General features: G+C 35.6%; 1 protein-coding gene across 6 annotated transcripts in view; it reads right to left on the reverse strand.

The window, feature by feature from the left end:
- MED13L (mediator complex subunit 13L) overlaps window positions 1-18,441 on the reverse strand; it is a 295,303-nt gene that overhangs the window by 129,755 nt on the left and 147,107 nt on the right. For all 6 annotated transcript variants that reach the window (XR_005379205.1, XM_038575206.1, XM_038575205.1 and 3 more), the window contains 2 exons: window positions 16,486-16,570; window positions 2,952-3,035 (listed from right to left, as the gene is read on the reverse strand). Coding sequence is in view for 5 of the 6 variants with exons in the window: in XM_038575206.1 (XP_038431134.1) it covers window positions 2,952-3,035; window positions 16,486-16,570 (169 nt within the window). In the remaining variant the exon portion in view is untranslated. Of the gene's footprint in view, window positions 1-2,951; window positions 3,036-16,485; window positions 16,571-18,441 lie in introns of those variants that run through there.

Here is an 18,441-nt window from a genome sequence, read left to right on the forward strand (position 1 = left end):
TCTATTCATCAATATATTCATTTTCAACACTATTAGAATTATTTTAGCACCATAAAATATGCCGTGTTAAATCATATTTTATTCTATTGAACAAAAGTATCTATATGCTAGACCTACTTAACTTTATACTTAGAATACTATTCTTTAAACTATATTTCTCTTATTTGTATCTAATGGCATCAAATAAGAGCATTCCTAAAAATACAAATTTGTACATAAAATTTGTTTAGCACTTTTGCTTTTTCTCAACTAAAGTATAAAACTAGCCACATAAATTATTTCATTTAATCTTCACAATAACCCTTTAGTAGTAGTAGTAATTACTATAATCAACTTACCTACAGCCAAAAACAAAGTTCACCTCAGGAAAACTAAACAACTTGACCAAAAGCAAGTAACTTCTTAGGAGAGGCATGGGATGTGATCCCCAATCTTCTAAATCTAAATGGACTCCTCCACAGCATCACTCTCTGTTCATCCAAAATGACCACTATAAGGTTCTGTTTTCAGCTTTTCAGCATTCAACAAGAGGCTCTATTTTCCTTGGTTTTTTTGTTTGTTTGTTTTTGTTTTTTAAGATTTTATTTATTTATTCAGGAGAGACACAGAGAGAGAGAGAGAGAGAGAGAGAGAGAAGGCAGAGACATAGGCAGAGAGAGAAGCAGGCTCCATGCAGGGAGCCCAATGCAGGACTCAATCCCAGGTCTCCAGAATCATGCCCTGGGCTGAAGGCAACGGCTTAACTGCTGAGCCACCCAGGCATCCCAAGAGGCTCTATTTTCCATTCAGAGAATAAAAGTTGGATAAAATCATCATACCTAACAAAATTTTATTATAGCAAATGCCAACTTTTAAAAACAGGTTTTATTTCATTTATTTGAAGGGGAGTGGGGAGCAGAGTCCTGGCTGATCAGGGAGCCTAATGCAGGGTTCCATCCCATCCCAGGACCTGGAGATCATGACCTGAGCCAAAGGCAGACACTTAACCATCTGAGCTACCCAGGCACCCCAGCAAATGCCAACTTTTTTAAATTGAGTGTTTAGTTTAAAATTTTGGCAATTGTTGCAATACCCCCAAAATGGCTTTTCAAGATCATTAACATTTCTATACTAAAATAAAATGAGTTCCACATTCAACCATGGGTAAAAAAAAAATCTAAAGATAACAAGATAATTCAATTACATTACTCAGAAATCGACAGCCTTCCAGTTGCAAATCAAATATCTAAATATACTATATAAGTATTATTTACATCTGATTTGCTGAAGTTAGGAAGACCTCTGGGATGTAAATGAAGTGCAAAGATATATAAATGTTATATAAAACATATTTGGTAACTACATTTGACTTCAAACACTAGTTTTTACTAATAAAATACTAACTGCTACTCTTTCAATCCCTATTTTATTTCCACATTTCCCCTTCACCTCTAAATTACTGTGAAATCATCATACAAATGCTTATACCTACTGTTCAAAAGTTTTAGGACTGGCTCTGTTAGTTCAGCATCTGGCCAGCTGTCAGAATATACACTGAGCATAGGGAGGCACACAGGAATGAAAGGTAAGTATCACTGTGCCAAAGCAACTCCACATACAACCATTCGCTTATCAACATGAAAGCCCAACTTAACTCAGAAAATCAACATCCTCTGTAAATATAAGGAAACATTAATATCATGTCCACAGAACAAATGTATTAGTTAGACCAAATCAATATAAATAAAGGAAAAAAATTCCTTTCTATCAAGGTATCTGTAAACAAAACCACTTTTACACACCCATAAACACCACTACTCTTCTAAAAAGCTTTATTATCCTTTTCAGGCAAACCTTGTTATACATAACACCTACTTCCTATTTAAATACAATTTTTATAATAAATCCTAAAGGATTTGAAATGTACTAAGAAAAAGGGAAACTATTTTAAATAAGTTGATGGTGATTTGGCAATAATAATAATAATGCCAGTCCCTAATTTATCTGATTTGAAAAATGAAATCCCAATTTTTATAAATCAGGCTTGGTTAATGAGATAACACAATCACTTCATCAAAGCTTTAAGACATACAGGTTGGAGAGAAGGCTGCTAATGTTAAGTAAATCACTGGTAGAAACAAGAAAGTAAAAGTTCCAAAATAGGCAAGAGCTGCCAACCAAAATTGTGGCAAACTACCTAAAAACTACCAACCTTAGAGCTACCATGTAACACACTTCAACAGCTCTTATCTGCAGCCAAAAGCTGGAATCCTTAGCTTGGGGCAAGTTCACACACAGCAAAATAGAATTGAGACTGTGTGTGCTGCTCTTCAGAAATGAAATAATCACCCATCAACTTATGACTCAAATAAGTCTATGCTGTGTTCATAGGTAAATGAAGTAAATATTTGGTTTTGAAGGCTTTGGTTTTTGATCCTGGTTTGACTGATCTAAAATTGCATGCTTGCTCAGTATAAAGGACTGCTTTTAAAGCCATGCATACAATAAATGATGGTTAAAAGTTTAGGATTGTTCAGAAAGTAATTCATAGTCCTAGTTTGAGAAATCTCAAAAAACTATTCACCAACTTTTAAGGAGCATCAATCAATTCTATAAAAATTATCAGCATTTAAATTCAGTTGACTATTTTTAAAGTTACAACATATAACACTTTCAGGTAAAAAGACTTTAAAAAGGACAATAAAAATAACAAAATAGAATATTTTAAATTCCAAATAGTGTAGTAAGAAGGGGCTCGATAGACATGGGTCATTGATAATCTTTCTAGTCCAATTTCCAATATTTTACAAAAATTTAAGAAAATATTTAATAAAATGTGATTCAGCAATCTATTTTAACACATCTAAATTACTAAGATTATTGGAAAATAAATTAGCTGCTTCCTCCACCACTTCCTACAACATAGTTGTGGTCAAGCAAAAGAACGAAAACTTTAAAAGTATAAGACTCACCTTTTGTTGACTGGTTTTTCATCTTTTTCATAGGGTCGGACAAACCACTTCCCAATCCTAACGAAGTTCTTATCCATTAGACACCTACAATAATTACACCAAGAATTATATTTATAGTTTCAATAACAAATTAGCAAGTCACTGAATCAAATAATTGCAGATGAGCTATACTATTAAAAATAAAAACATCACTAATTATACTTTCAAAAAGGTTTTCTTCTCACTTTAAATTTTTACGTTATAAAGTGCTGAAAGGACTTTCTGAATTTGGGCATAAATTTCTATTATGTATTATTCTTGCACATGTAAAAAATTATGCACAATTAACTGGTTGATATATTCCTGAAATGTCTTAAGCTTCCAAATTACTTTAAATCCAAACACACTTTTGCCCTATTTCAATTCTTGGGTCATCAAGAATGTTGGGGATATAGGCAGCACTCCTTAGGAGTACCTCAAAGGTATTCTTCCAAGTTAGTGATGCTCATTTCACAAGTTTTAATGCTGGCTTTCTGGCTTCACATGTGACATGCAATGCTTTAGCAGAGACCTCAGAAACAGAAAACAGAAGCACCGCAGAACCTCTTCTACTTAGGTATTTTTCTCCTTTTTTTTTTTTTTTTTTTGAAGACTTTTTACTTATTTATTCACGAGAGAGGCAGAGAAAGAGGCAGAGATGTAGGCAAAGGGAGAAGCAAGCTCCATGCAGGGAGCACAATATGGGACTCGATCCCAGGACCCCGGGATCACACCCTGAGCCAAAAGCAGATATATGCTCAACCACTGAGCCACCCAGGCGTTCCAGGTATTTTCTTTTGTAGGTGTGATGAAGCACATGGCTATGGCTTGGCAGGAAACAATGAACGGAAGCCATTTCTTCAATGGCAATTATCAGCTTCCCTCATATCTAAGGTGTGCCTCACTTCTGCTTCCAAGCTGTATTATGTACATTATGTTTCAATGTCAAATTATAGGGTAAATCTTTCCGAAGACATGTTAATGGTAATTGAACTCAACTCATATAATACCAAAAATGCACACAATTCAACTGAAGTGACAACAATATAGACAGCTCTGACCAAGTTCACTCATGTGCAGGCATATGACAACTATATCATAATTGCCATCTGGCCAATTCCAAGATGCCATCATTTGCAAGGAGTATCCCTGATTTTTAAAATATAAAAATGTGGGAGAAAATGTACATTTTGAAATTGATGAAATACAGTAATCCCTAAAATCATTCAATGAAATGACACATATTTTGTAAGAAATACTGTCAGAAAGTTGGATGTAATTCTTCAATCTACCTGTAAAAGAGCTATATAGCAATTCTTTATTCAATATTCAGGCAATTCTGCACATGGCTCTTGCCTCTGTAATTTCTTTGCCATCAAGAAGGATGGAAACAAGCTTTCACCCAACTCATTACAGGTTAGATGGGTTAGTAAACGGCAATAGTTTCTGCTGGCCACATGTAAATCCCTGTGGGCAGAGGCCAATTTGGAGCACTGCTGCATCAAAAAAATCACTGGCTTCAACTGCTTTTATTTTGAAAATGAATCTCTACAATCTTCCTTGTTCACAATGTAGAAAATCATTTTCAAAGCTACTCAATCTGTTTTCCTAAGATTATAAATTAACTTGCTTTTAGGGTTAAAGACTACGTGACTACATTAAAGTTAGAATAGAAAATGTGGAATACTCAATAACATGGAAGTACTCAAGAAGCAAAACTGAAAAAGTATCTCCACAGTTTATACCCTAGCTCAGAGACTTAACTGTATTTTTCAGGCAGGCAAACAGGCAGGATGGATGGACAGATGGAAAGATATTTCCATTGAAAAACTCTAGCGTTTGGTAACAGGTTCCTTCCCCCAATAATACTACCAATATCTACCACTAGAATCCCTACTACCAAGACTACATTTCATTACCAGGCACAGTATAGCATTTAATTACTATAATATCTATTATGAGATGGATGTTAAACATGTCAATTTTTGTACATGAAGTAGCTAAAGCACAGAAAATGTCACCTACAGAAAGTCACACAGCTAACTGATAGTAGAGTGGTAAGTCCAGGTATATATCTCCACAACATTTATCACATATATTAACTCTCATGCTGTCACATTTCTCCAATTCCTTCCTCATTTTCAAAGTCCACTTGAATCCTGTAATTGATGAGCCTATTTAATGTTTCTTTATTCTCTAAGGGCTGTTTATTAAGTTGAAGGTATTCTTAAAAATCGATAATGCTTATTAACTAACATGAAAGCAATGGGGCATCTAACAAGTACAGAACCACATCAACACTAAATGTGGTCTTCTACTGACACACGTCCTCACTTAATAAATACCACTTTAAATAAAGTATTCATACTCTCATATACGTCTTAAGGCCAAAATTCAAAAGAATCATTTATTTAATAACAGGAAAAACAACATGAATTTACAATTTAAGGACAGAAAAAAAAAACAAGGCTTTAGATAGTATAATATGAAAAGAAAAATAGATAAAATATCCCTGAGTAAAGAAGAAAGTGTAAAGTTTATTTCAAAACCCTTGTGCTTCTATCAAGTAAAAGCCACAAATTCTATTTGCTTATTTCATTTCAGTACAAACAAGGGGTTGGGGGCAAAGGAATAGCACACAGCCAAGACTACTCAAGTACAAAGGCAAAGAGTGAAAAGCTAATGAAAATCCTAAGAGTCTAACTCTCTATGCTAACAAATCTCCTGGAGTGGGGATGCCTGGGTGGCTCAGCAGTTGAGTGCCTGCCTTCGGCCCAGGGTGTGATCCTGGAGTCCCAGGATAGAGTCTGCATCAGGCTCCCTGCCTGGAGCCTGCTTATGTTTCTGCTTCTCTGTCTCTCATGAATAAATAAATAAAAATATTTTTAAAAATTTAAAAACAAAACAAATCTCCTGGAGTTCCCACTACAGATCCTACTTCTTTGACAGGCAATAAAAAAAAAAAAGTCTTCAAATGTCATGTTCAGCAGTGATACAGCAGAGAGTTAGCAAAGTTACCAACAACCCCAGAAAAGGTTGGGATCAAATTAGTGAAGTCACTGAGTACTGTAGCACTGACCCTCAAGTCAAGAGAGAATCAGCTGCTCGGTTAGATGTAAAGGTGGGTAAGTAAGTATGAGGACGAAGTTTCTTTTCACTCAATAAACGGGTAAAAAGAACTCAATAACTATCACCATCAATTTTTACACTTGTCAATCTCCCTAGTCTTAACTACAGTTGACTCAAAAAACAAACTTCACTCAATTTCTCTTTCACACTCTCTCTCTCTAACACACAGAGTCAAAAAGAGAAAGAAAGAGACAGATCCTGCAGGACTAATACAGGAAGTATTTCCAGATGGTGTTTTGTACTTTAGGTTATAGGAGGAAATGAAAGAGGAGGGCTGTGTCTTTGCTGAGGAAGACACTTCTACCACCTGATTGACAATTGGAACCATGGTGGCTCAAGAGCAAGCTTAATACTGAGGGACTAAGCCCTTGGTTCTCAATCATTTTTGGGTCATGATTCTACTGTATAAATAAATCCACTCAAAGTTATTATAGACTCTTTCTCCTGAAAAATGCATAGAAGAGCAAAACACTGCATATAATTCCACAGGGTTGGTGAGCCCTCGAAAGCAGATCCTAGAGTGAGGACTTCCACACAGAACACTACCACTGATCTTTACTAACCTGCTTCGGCCTGGAATCCCTCTCCCATCTCACCCTATTCCATCCTCCTCGAATTTAATTCTGTTCATTTTTCTTGTCCCAGAATAGCCTGCACAGCATTCTAACATCTACAAATCAGCACTTTTATCACCAAACTGTAATAATTCATTTCTATGGCTCTTTCTTCCCAAGAAACTATGAGAAATCTGGGGGCAGACACAGTATCCTATTTCCTGGCAATGTTCAACAAATACTTCAATGCCTATTATGTAATATGCTATGTTATGCTCTATACTAGTAGGTGCTCAATAAGCAGCTGAGAAATGAATACTCCATACAAGGAGTATTTTCCTATTCACAATAGTGTTATTATTCATGTTCACAACCACTAATCGTGGGCAGCCTCATCCAATTATTTGAATTTTCTTGTGTGTTTATGTCCACAGCTAGTGGAGACACTCAATGTTGGGATGGAAAATAAAATCTACATATTTCACCTTTTTTATAGCCCATCAGCTCTCACTCCACACTAAAATCATAATAGATACTCAACATGTAGGGAATCACATAAATGCCAAAGAAGTTTAGGAAGATTAGTACAACTGTCCATATACTTTAATTATACCTGAACAGAATTAAATCTTTTTAAGATAGATAATTCTAAAGTATAAAAACTAAAGAACATGAGAAATATAATTTTCCCTTTTCATATTCTGACAACTTTTATATTATTTTTAAGGAACAAAATTTATATTTAACTTGACAAATATAACTCCATCAGACACTCCATTTACCAAAAACTTTGCTTCAAACCAACATCGTATAGAGCAAAGAATGTCAGTTAACTCTAGTTGTTCATTTGGGAACTCCAGTCATGATTTTTTTTTTTTAATTTTTATTTATTTATGATAGTCACACAGAGAGAAAGAGAGAGAGGCAGAGACACAGGCAGAGGGAGAAGCAGGCTCCATGCACCAGGAGCCCGATGTGGGATTCGATCCCGGGTCTCCAGGATCGCGCCCTGGGCCAAAGGCAGGCGCCAAACCGCTGCGCCACCCAGGGATCCCTCCAGTCATGATTATTGAAATTTTCAAAATCACCTTACTATTATGATATGACATAATTCAGTAAAGTAGAATAATATTATGTTGCAAGTTCACAACGTCACAATGCAATTCCAGATTTATAAAATATTCTTTAATCAATAATTTGAGGAAAGTATTTCTCTTCAGAAAATAATTCCCTGCCCCCCTATCTCCCAAAAATCAATGTTTCAAAGAAGAAAACAGCCGCTGAAAAATGAAAATGAAATCGGGTTTTGTGTCCGTGTGTGTTTATACACACAGACACACACAAACACATACACACATGTGTTTCTGGGCCACACCATATGGCTCTAATTAATTAACTACAAGACCAATTTAACTTCAAAGTTGGCAAGCCCCAATCTCTAATCCCAAAGCCATGGCAGATCTGGTATAAGATTACAAGTGCCACAGCAGTAGCCACAATCTAGCTCAGCAAGCTATTTCCTAGATGGGACCACTGGCCACTGGCCACTGGCTCTGGGTCCTTCAGTGCACCTCAAATTATGCAGATGTGACAGTTTTCAAAGATTAAAAAGTCCAAGAACAGTGTCTCTCTACCACACTCTGAATCAAAATGCACTTTAAGTGTTATTATCTGGTTATGGAGCTGCTCAAACTAAATTTTATATAATTTCCTAACAGAAATTCCTCACCAGCATCAAAGCCTTTACCTCACCACTCCAATCTATAACAAACACACATGCAAAAAACCCTCCTTCCTAAAAATTATCTCCTTCCTAGAAATTATTCCCAATTCCCAACCAAATAAAAGTCCTATAATTTAAAAGCTGAAGAAACCTTTTTCAACTGATCCCTTCTATCTTCATTATTTTGGGTTTCTACTGTGCCTTAGTGGATGCTGTCTCCTCTGGCCAAGTAATGGCTGTCATTTCCATCCTTTCCAAAATCTCTTTAAGGTTAGGTGTTTTTGTAGGACTCCCTTTATCTGAAAACGTCCATCCTATTGCTGTTCCAAAGAATCTCTCCTCTAATTTCAAACTTTTAGTTTGAATCAATCCCATCGTCTAGCCACAAAATTTTTTATGTTTTAAAGTCTTAACCCTTTCTCTGTCCTAAAAATATTAAATAGATAAATTGACTGGTCTTACAGTGAACACGTTTCTCTCTAGAAATTTACAAGTAGATACATGGTTTTATTCACGTGTGTCCGTAATGTTTATAGTGATTCTTCCTTTAAAAGAATATGCGCCTTAGCTCTAAAAACTCACTTTTCTACTTCCTTTAGAGAACTGCACACTGCCACAACTCAATAAAATGGAAATTTATTGATTACTCATTTCCTGCTCTATTACATTATACCCAAGGACTCTCAATGTTGCAAATTTCTATCACCATTTCTTCAACTAGGCCGGTACCTACTACCATAGTGCTCTACTGAAGATGGTTTTTTACCATCTAAAATTTATTATTTTTAAATTTTTATTATTTAAAAATTTATTTATTTTATAATAAATATTATAAATATTTATTTATTTTTAAATTCTTCTTTAAACTATTTATTATTCTTAAATTCTTATTTAAAAATATTTATTATTTTTAAATTCTTGAACCAGCACATCCAAGGACAGTGCTCACTTGCCCTCTGATGTTCACCTCTGTTAAATCAAATACCAGAGACACTGAAAGCTAACAATACCCAAACATAATGCTACTGCCATCATAATTATAATTCCAACTTTCTCCATGTTATTTTTACTGTACTTTTTCAAATAAATATCTTCCCTCTAAACACCAACTCTTGGCAAACCAAGAAGCTCTGGGCCAAAGGCAATTTTACAGCTGTGTTATAAACTACCATGGGGTGACTATGCTGGCAATCTATTAGGAAAGCAGCACCAGTGGACTACTCTGAAAGGCCATTATGTTTTACAAACGTCCAATACTCACAGATTAAAGTCTCCCTAAGTAAGTATGGACAGGATAGAGCATAAGAGCTTCAAAAAAACCCATGTAATCTTCTATTGTGTGCAAAGCAGTGATCTGCACTTTAGAAGAAAAAAATACCTTTCTATCAAAATCAGCTTATGTGTTTTATTCTAAAAAACTTAAGACAATTAAAATTAAAATATACTACCACATTTAATGCCAATTTGACAGCATTATGCCAGACATTTTAAGCATTTCCACAAAGCTATATGAAAGCAAGATTTTCCTAAATCCCACATGTAATGCAAATCACTGAGGCAGCACTAAAACTCTGGGTGATATGAACTGCACATATTTCCTGGCTTTTTTCTTTTTTAACAGCTCTCCAACCCAATGATTTATTTTGCTGAGGTAGAGTTAGGTAAGAAGGATACAGTATACTATGAAAACTATACCAATTACAATACCACAGGAGTAATAGCCACTAAGGCTGCAATATTAAAAATGCCAAATGAAGAAACTCCCGCAAAAGATCACAGGTTTTAGTTTTCCATAATCTCTCCACAGTCTAGGTCCTTTTCCATTAGTGAAGATGAGGCAGCCTAAACTTGAAACACAAAGTGTAACCTTTGAGAAGTTTATTGTCAATACATAACAAAATCCCACTAAATTGCAGAGACTGATGAAAACTATCTAAATTGGGGCATTATCAGAAAAAGACAGGAAAATCAGCAGAGCCTATATAAGTAAAAACAAAATTAATGGTATTTTATCCTGCCAGGTACTTTGCCAAAAAGGGACAACCTATCATTAGGAAAATAACAAGCATACTTACTGTCTCAGAAGAGAAAAAATAAGTGTGATTGCATCATCTAAACCAATAAAACTTAAAAGACCCAAACACTTCATATACTAAAATTCTGATTTAAAAAATCACAAATGAAGAATATACCAAAAGAAGCCAATATAGCTCAAAGTTTTTAAAGATGTGTATAAATAGATGCATAATTACATTTTAGAAACATATCTGTATTTTAGTAATATAACCAACACCAGCTTGGAGGATAGATTATGAGAAGGGAGAAGACCTCAATTAAGTGGTAAGGTAGATTGTATCTGTTCCCAAATATGCGCTGTATCTCCCTGTCCCATTAACATCAAGTGCAGCCATGTGACTTGGGTACTTCCTACAGATGGAGAGAGAATACTTTCTCATCCATTTGATTTTAAGTTTGGTGGCAAATTTCTCAGCCAATGGAACGTGAAGAGAAACAGCATACACCATTTGTAAACAGAGGCTTCAATGAGCTAATTATGCATTTTGCCATTATTACTCTTTGCTCTCTATCAGGAGCCCAGCAAATCTCTGACAGGGCTACCCCACCAACAAGATTCTTGCCTGGAGGCAAGAGGATATAAGGAGTATTACTCTTAAATGACACAGTAAGCAAACAGCATGAGCAAGAAATAAACTTCAATTGTTATTAAGATAGTAAGATCTTTCAGGTCTTCTTTTACTGCAGCATAACTAAGCTTAAACTGACTATAGAAGAGGTCATTGCAAAACTTTATCAAATACTTAATACGTCTTAAAGCAGGCCAGTGGCAGTCAAAATGAAGAGAATGGGACTGGCTAGAGGGATATCTAGAAGGCAGAGGCACAGGGCTTATTCAATATTATATAAGAACCATAAACCAAACAAACAAAAAACTTAGGTACCAAGATATTAAACAGGCCACCACATGAGGATTAGATGAATTATATATGAACCCGAAAGAACAGGATTAAGATTTTTTTAAAAAACCATTATGGGAAACAGATTTCTACTCAGCGTAAGACTTTCTAACAATGAACTTTCTTTTTTTTTAATTTTTATTTATGATAGTCACAGAGAGAGAGAGAGAGAGAGGCAGAGACACAGGCAGAGGGAGAAGCAGGCTCCATGCACCGGGAGCCCGATGTGGGATTCAATCCGGGGTCTCCAGGGTCTCCAGGATCGCGCCCTGGGCCAAAGGCAGGCGCCAAACCGCTGCGCCACCCAGGGATCCCAACAATGAACTTTCTAACATCTAACTAACTAAACATTCTAACATCTCTCTGAAGATGAAAAGAACTCCTCTAGAAAGCTGTCCTGTCAGAATCCAAGCTCAAATAACCAGGAGTGTTCAAGGAAAGGAGGGATGACCACATAAAAAAGGACATTACAGAATGGGATTCCAGAATAATCAAGGTGAAGGCTAACTGACTTAATGTTGTGTCCAACTCTGGAAATATTATTAGTGATATTGCTATTAGCTAATACTAACAGCAGTTATTCACTTACTGAGCTCTGATAATGAGAATGGTAGGGATGCGTCGGTGGCTCAGTGATTAAGTGTCTCTCTGCCTTTGGCTCAGTGTGTGATCCCAGGGGTCCTGGGATAGAGTCCTACATCAGGCTCCCTGGAGGGAGCTTGCTTCTCTCTCTGCTTATGTCTCTGCCTCTCTCTGTGTGTCTCTCATCAATAAATAAATAAAATCTTTAAAAAGAGAGAGACAGAGAGAGAGAAAGGTACTGTACTGAGCAAAAACAATCCTTCACCACTTTATAGGTAAAGAACAAAGGGCTCTTTGGGGCACCTGGGTGGCTCAGTCAGTTAAACATCTGCCTTTGGCTTGTTGTGATCCCAGGGTCCTGGGATGAAGCCCCACAGCAGGCTCCTTGCTCAGCGGGGAGCTTGCTTCTTCTTCTCCCTCTGCCTGCTGCTTCCGCCTGCTTGTGCTGTGTCAAATAAATAAAACTTTAAAATGGGAAAAAAAAAAAGAACAAGCACTCTGCAAGCTTAAGTCACTTGCCCAAGACATATATTGAAAATTGGCAGAGCAGAGATGCAGAAGATCTTCCATCTCTGAAGGCAATGAAGAAACGGACTGCTAGCAATATGCGTCCCTATAAAGATGTGATATTACAGCCAGATGTGTTAGCTTCTATCTGACATCTTAAAGGAAAATACTCTTGAATAATCAACAGTGAGGTTTTTGGTTTTTTAATGAACAGATGACACTAGACATATACAATGCAGTGTATGCAAATACTGAGGAGCTAGAGGAGGAATAATGAAAGGTAAAATGTTTAAAGTCCTATTACCTTCGAATTTAAAATATTCTACACACATCAGTATAGTATTACCTCAGCACCAATCAATAGCAATAAAAATGAAATTACCTTATTCTGTGTTATACAGTGCTACCTTTTTGTGTTATACAGTTATACAGTGTTATCTTTTTGTAGTGAAATTATTTTTAATAAACGACTGCAGTAGCTCACCATTCTGTATACATTAGCAACTACTGCCTTTTGGAAAAATGATCAATTTATATTACTCCTACTTAGCTGTAAGTGAGAGACTCTCTTTTAATTAAACAAATCCGTTTGCTTAGAAATACAAAAAGCAAAAATAATAAATCAGTAGTATAAGCTGTTAAAATGTGAACTGGGAGGAAAAAAGAGTTTGAGAAACACAAACACCCTGCCAGTGATACATTCCTTGATGATCTGCTTCAATAACCTCAATTCTGGCTTTCATGCTAGAAACTCAAAATACCTGCAATGGGAAACCCAGTCGATCTTTCTGAATAGAAATGGAAAAACATAATAGAAAGTAGCCAGGAATAAGACAGTAAACTGTATTTCAATAAATTTGGGTTGTAAACAGATAACTAAGTTACAGCAAATGGTCTAGGCTAGGGACAAACAAAAGGGCAAGCATGTGTTAGCCAACCCAGATTCTAGTGACAATGAATAAAGAGAGCTAAAAACAACCATTTAAGATGATTCCTTGCCTCAAGAGCAGGAGAATTTTCACTTACACAACACAGCTACTTAAATTTTGGTGAAAGGAAAACGTTATTTTGAAAGACAAAGGAATTATTACAATTTTTCAAAAAAATCTCAACCTCTCCATTCTAATTGTAGGAAATAACAATTTATTTATTAATCATGTAGTTAATAACATGATTAATTATTTTCTAAATTAAATACTGTTTTATTTCAAAATAAAGTCTTATAAGAGGATCCAAATCAAAGTATGCAGAATATATTTATGGGGAAAGGAATTAACAATTCTTCAACAGTAATAATAGGTTAAGTATTATGTGGCACACATCATAGACATCATCCAACAAGAACTCAAGGTACACAGTATCCTGTACTTAATGTATTAAGGGTGTTTACTCAGGCTTAGTGAGGTTAGGGTAACTGTCCAAGTAACAGACTATGAAATTAAACCCAGATCTAACCCAAAGTTCTTCAGAACTATCTGACGATTTATCGTATGACATACTGCATATGTCACAATTAACTTTCCTATCAAATAATAACTGAGATTAACCTGAACTTTAGTTGTTGTTGTTGTTTCAAGATTTTATTTTATTTTATTTGAGAAGGAGAGAGAGAGCAGGAGCAGGGAAAGAAGCAGACTCCCTGCTGAGCAGGAAGCCTGACTCTAGGGGCTCAATCCCAGGACCCAGGGATCAGAACCTGAACCGAGGGTAGACACTCAACCAACTAAGATACCCAGGCACCCCCTGAAATTCAGTTTTTATTACAAACCAAAGAATAAATTCTTTGACCAAAGAATTCATGACCAAAGAATAAATGAATTATCTGCATTTTTGTTCACTCTGTTTTTCTGTTCTAATTTTCTCCCATTTAAAACACAAAAGACTGAAAAGAATACAGTTCAACCACATATTAACATTTTATTTTTTAAAAATGTATTTTGTTCTACATACATTACAAACTTACATTAAAAGGACTCTTTAAAAGATGCATTAATTATTGTACAGATAATAAGAGTTTTGTTATGGCATCAGAGTATATAAACAGTCAAGTTTCCACATTTTCCTGAAGGGACTTTGTGTGTACTTTGTTTTGTTTTGTTTTGCAGTGGGAGAGAGAATTACCAAATATTTGAAATATTTAAGAGATTCAACTTTCAAAATCAATGCTTCCAAAATATACTGCCTTAGTAACAGATGGATGGCCTCTAGGTCTACTCCAAGTACAGAAGTGGAAACTGAAGTCCAAAATGAAAAAGATAAATTTGGTGGGAAAGATCTTTCTGAGTGACTTAAATGGTGACAACTTATCAACTACAGCTTAGGTCCTCTAAGCATTGACACGGTAGTGACATTACCATAACTAGCAGCTTGGATAAGGAACTGAACGGTACCAGAATGTCCTTTCAGCTTTGATTACCTGAAAGTATCAAATAAAGACTCAGAAAGAGAAGTGAAAAGGTTTTTTTTCCATAGGAGTTCTTAATTAATCCATTCTTTATCATTTGTTTTTCCCCTTAAAATACTATCTGAGCCAGAAATACACTGTTATGCCATAAAGTAAGGAGGCACTTGAACAATGACAACAGGTCCAAAAGCCATAGACTCCATCATGAAGGGGCTCTCCCTGGCCAAATCTGGAAGAATTTATGAATTGAAATAAATGATGGTGGTAATAAATTATAAATTATAATCCACTGACCAAAACAGAAATCCATTTCTCCAAATTTGTATAGCTAAAAGGGAGATTAAAACACACATACAAGAATCCCTGGGTGGCTCAGCGGTCTGGCACCTGCCTTTGGCCCAGGGCCTGATCCTGGAGTTCCGGGACTGAGTCCCACGTCGGGCTCCCTGCATGGAGCCTGCTTCTCTCTCTGCCTCTCTCTCTCTGTGTCTCTCATGAATAAATAAAATCTTAAACACACACACACACACACACACACACACACACACACACACGTACATACAAGAAAATGAAAAGCTCTTCGTTACAAAAAAAAAAAAAAATGTCCAACAATGGAAGTAGAAAGAATGATTGCATTTGAAAATTATCATTACAGCCATAACTATGCTGATTTAAATGACAGAAGATAAAACACATGAGTCAAAATGTGGTAACGGGATAATTACACAACCTCATTGTATCTGGTCACAAATTACTTAATAATTACAAAGAATTAACAAAGGTCACAGTTCACAAGTACTTATTAATTTACAGTGTAGAAATCTGACAGAACACCACCCCAAACAAGTGATCAACAATGTTAATATCACTGACATTGAAATCATAGGCCTCCTGCTTTGATATACTGAGGAGGACATGACATCACTTCTATGGTATTACTACAAAATGCATAACCTAAATCTAATCATGAAGAAACTATCTCAAATTGAGGGACATTATATAAAACATATGGCCTGAACTCATACAATGTCAAGAAAGAAAAAGAAAGGCTAAAGAACACTTCTAAATTTAAAGAGACATGAAAACTAAAATGTATGATCATGGATCAGATCTTGGGGGGAAGGGGTTTAAGATATCAGGGACATAAGTGGGACAGTGATAACATTGGAGCTGAACTACAGATAATGGCATTTTATAAATGTTAGATTTCCTAATTTTCATAATTGTACAGTGTTTACATGAGAGGATATCACTGTCCTCAGGAAATGTACACCTAAACACTTAGGGGTTAAAGAAAGAACACTCTCAAGTGTGCAAATGACTCTTGAGTGGCTCAGGAAACAAGTTTAAAATACACAGGTTAGAAGTAAAAAGGTAGGCAATCACACAAACTACAAAGCAAACTGGGTAAAAGAAAAACTATTGATGAATCTGAGTAAAAGGATATATGAGGCTGTTTATGCTATTCCTGAAACTTCTTCTAAGGTTGAAATCATATCAATATAAAAGAAATGAGATGTATATAATTTTATCTTCATAAAATTGTATGCAAAAGCATTTTGAGAATTACAGGAAAGCCTGGGAACATCCAGCATTAAACCTGGGTGTCTCAAAACAACTGTGATGCTATTCCTTCTCTTACCTTTCTAACAGATTGTGTATTGCTTTGAAGAGCAGTGTCCGACATTCATAGGAAAGGCCATTTTCCCAGAGTCCTTCTTCCACAACTGAAAAAAAAGCAAAACAAAACTAAAAAAATTGAACCAGTAAGAGGAGCATTCAAATAAAAATTAACTTTCAAAACATTTTTCTAAAGCAAAGTTAATGAACTCATTGAAATGAATTATCTTGCACAGAAACTGAGAAAAGAAGTTAAATACTTGCCCAAAGTCATAGAATACCTATATACAGAAGGAAATAACATGTTTCAATTTTAAAGTCTTCAGGAATATGACCATGGTACAACCCCTCTCCAGTAAAAATCTTTACAATCTGGGGATCCCTGGGTGACTCAGAGGTTTAGCGCCTGCCTTTGGCCCAGGGCGCGATCCTGGAGATCTGGGATCGAATCCCGCGTCGGGCTCCCGGTGCATGGAGCCTGCTTCTCCCTCTGCCTATGTCTCTGCCTCTCTCTCTCTCTCTCTCTCTCTCTCTCTCTCTCTCTGTGACTATCATAAATAAAAAATTTTTTAAAAAAATCTTTACAATCCGATTCTTCAAAATTTGAAATCATCTGAAATTCTCAAATTAATCTTTCTACCTAACAGTACAACAAAGACAAATTTTGTTAAAATTCTATTTAAAGATAACAAAATGTCACAAACTATTGCTAAGGTTAGCTTCTGTATTTTTAGAGAAAAACTGAAAGGAAAAAATCTTCAAAAATGTCAGTTATTCAAATTTCCTTATATGTTCTAAAGGCAGTATCTCAATAGGACTTTAAGGACGGAATTTTAGGAAAAATACCAGGAAATAAAATCTTAATTTAAGATCAGATTTCCTAAACTCATAATTTCATTTAAGTTTGACATTTTGGGAAATATCATATTTGCCTTGGAAATACAGCACTGAGGGGTTCCCTGGGTGGCTCAGCGGTTTAGTGCCTGCCTTCGGCCCAGGGCGTGATCCTAGAGTCCAGGGATCATGTCCTGGAACAGGCTCCCTGCATGGAGCCTGCTTGTGTCTCTGCCCCGCCCCCCTTGCCCCCTCTCTCACACTCTCTCTCTCTCAAATAAATAAACAAAATCTTTATTAAAAAAAAAAAAAAAGAAATATAACACTGAGCCACAAGTAACTCTAACATCAAGAGAATCCAATAGACTAACAATGCCTCATGCATTCCTAACATTCTTTTCATATATAAAAGGATATAAAACGCCTTGCAGAAGACAGCTAATTTCCTTTTAAATTATATTAGTTCAGTTCAAGATAACAAAAAATTGGAAGGATGGAAACGACATTTGCAGAAGAAAATTTTACTTCCTTTTACTTATCTTGACAAAACCACTCACCAGAGAAAATTTTGAGAATTAAAATATACTTTAAATCCACAATGCATTTGTAATGCTTTTACCACACCAACAGACATCTCAAAATCTATCTCCAATCACATAGAATTAGAAAAAGCGTATTTACATTCATGGATTTTATCTAAAGGACCACCTTTAAATGATAAAACCGGATAATATTTTTTCTTAGTATGTCAGATAAGCTTTTGTTTTCCTGCCTGTGTGGCTAACAATGATTTACCAAATTTTCCCAAAGCAACCTCTGTCAGAAACATTTTATTATTTATCACTAAAGAAATGGAAATAAAGTACAGCAAATAAACATTCCTGCTAGCAACAGACTACTTCTGTTCAAGACAAAACAAGCAAAAGTTTTTACAATCCTGAGGATGTCCTGAATCTGTGTTCTCACACATTTATCTTCTAGATAGAGCTTTTCCTGGGTGAGAAAGAGAGCTAACATTTCAACAAAATGACCACCTCATATTAATTTGATTTTCCTTTTTAATGTGTCTCAGTGACTATAAGACACTATCAAGTTCAAGAAGCATGATTTTTTTAAATATTGCTGAAGGTGAAGGAGTGGAGGT

The sequence above is a fragment of the Canis lupus genome, chromosome 26 (genome assembly GCF_011100685.1).
Source record: "Canis lupus familiaris isolate Mischka breed German Shepherd chromosome 26, alternate assembly UU_Cfam_GSD_1.0, whole genome shotgun sequence".
NCBI lineage: Eukaryota > Metazoa > Chordata > Mammalia > Carnivora > Canidae > Canis > Canis lupus.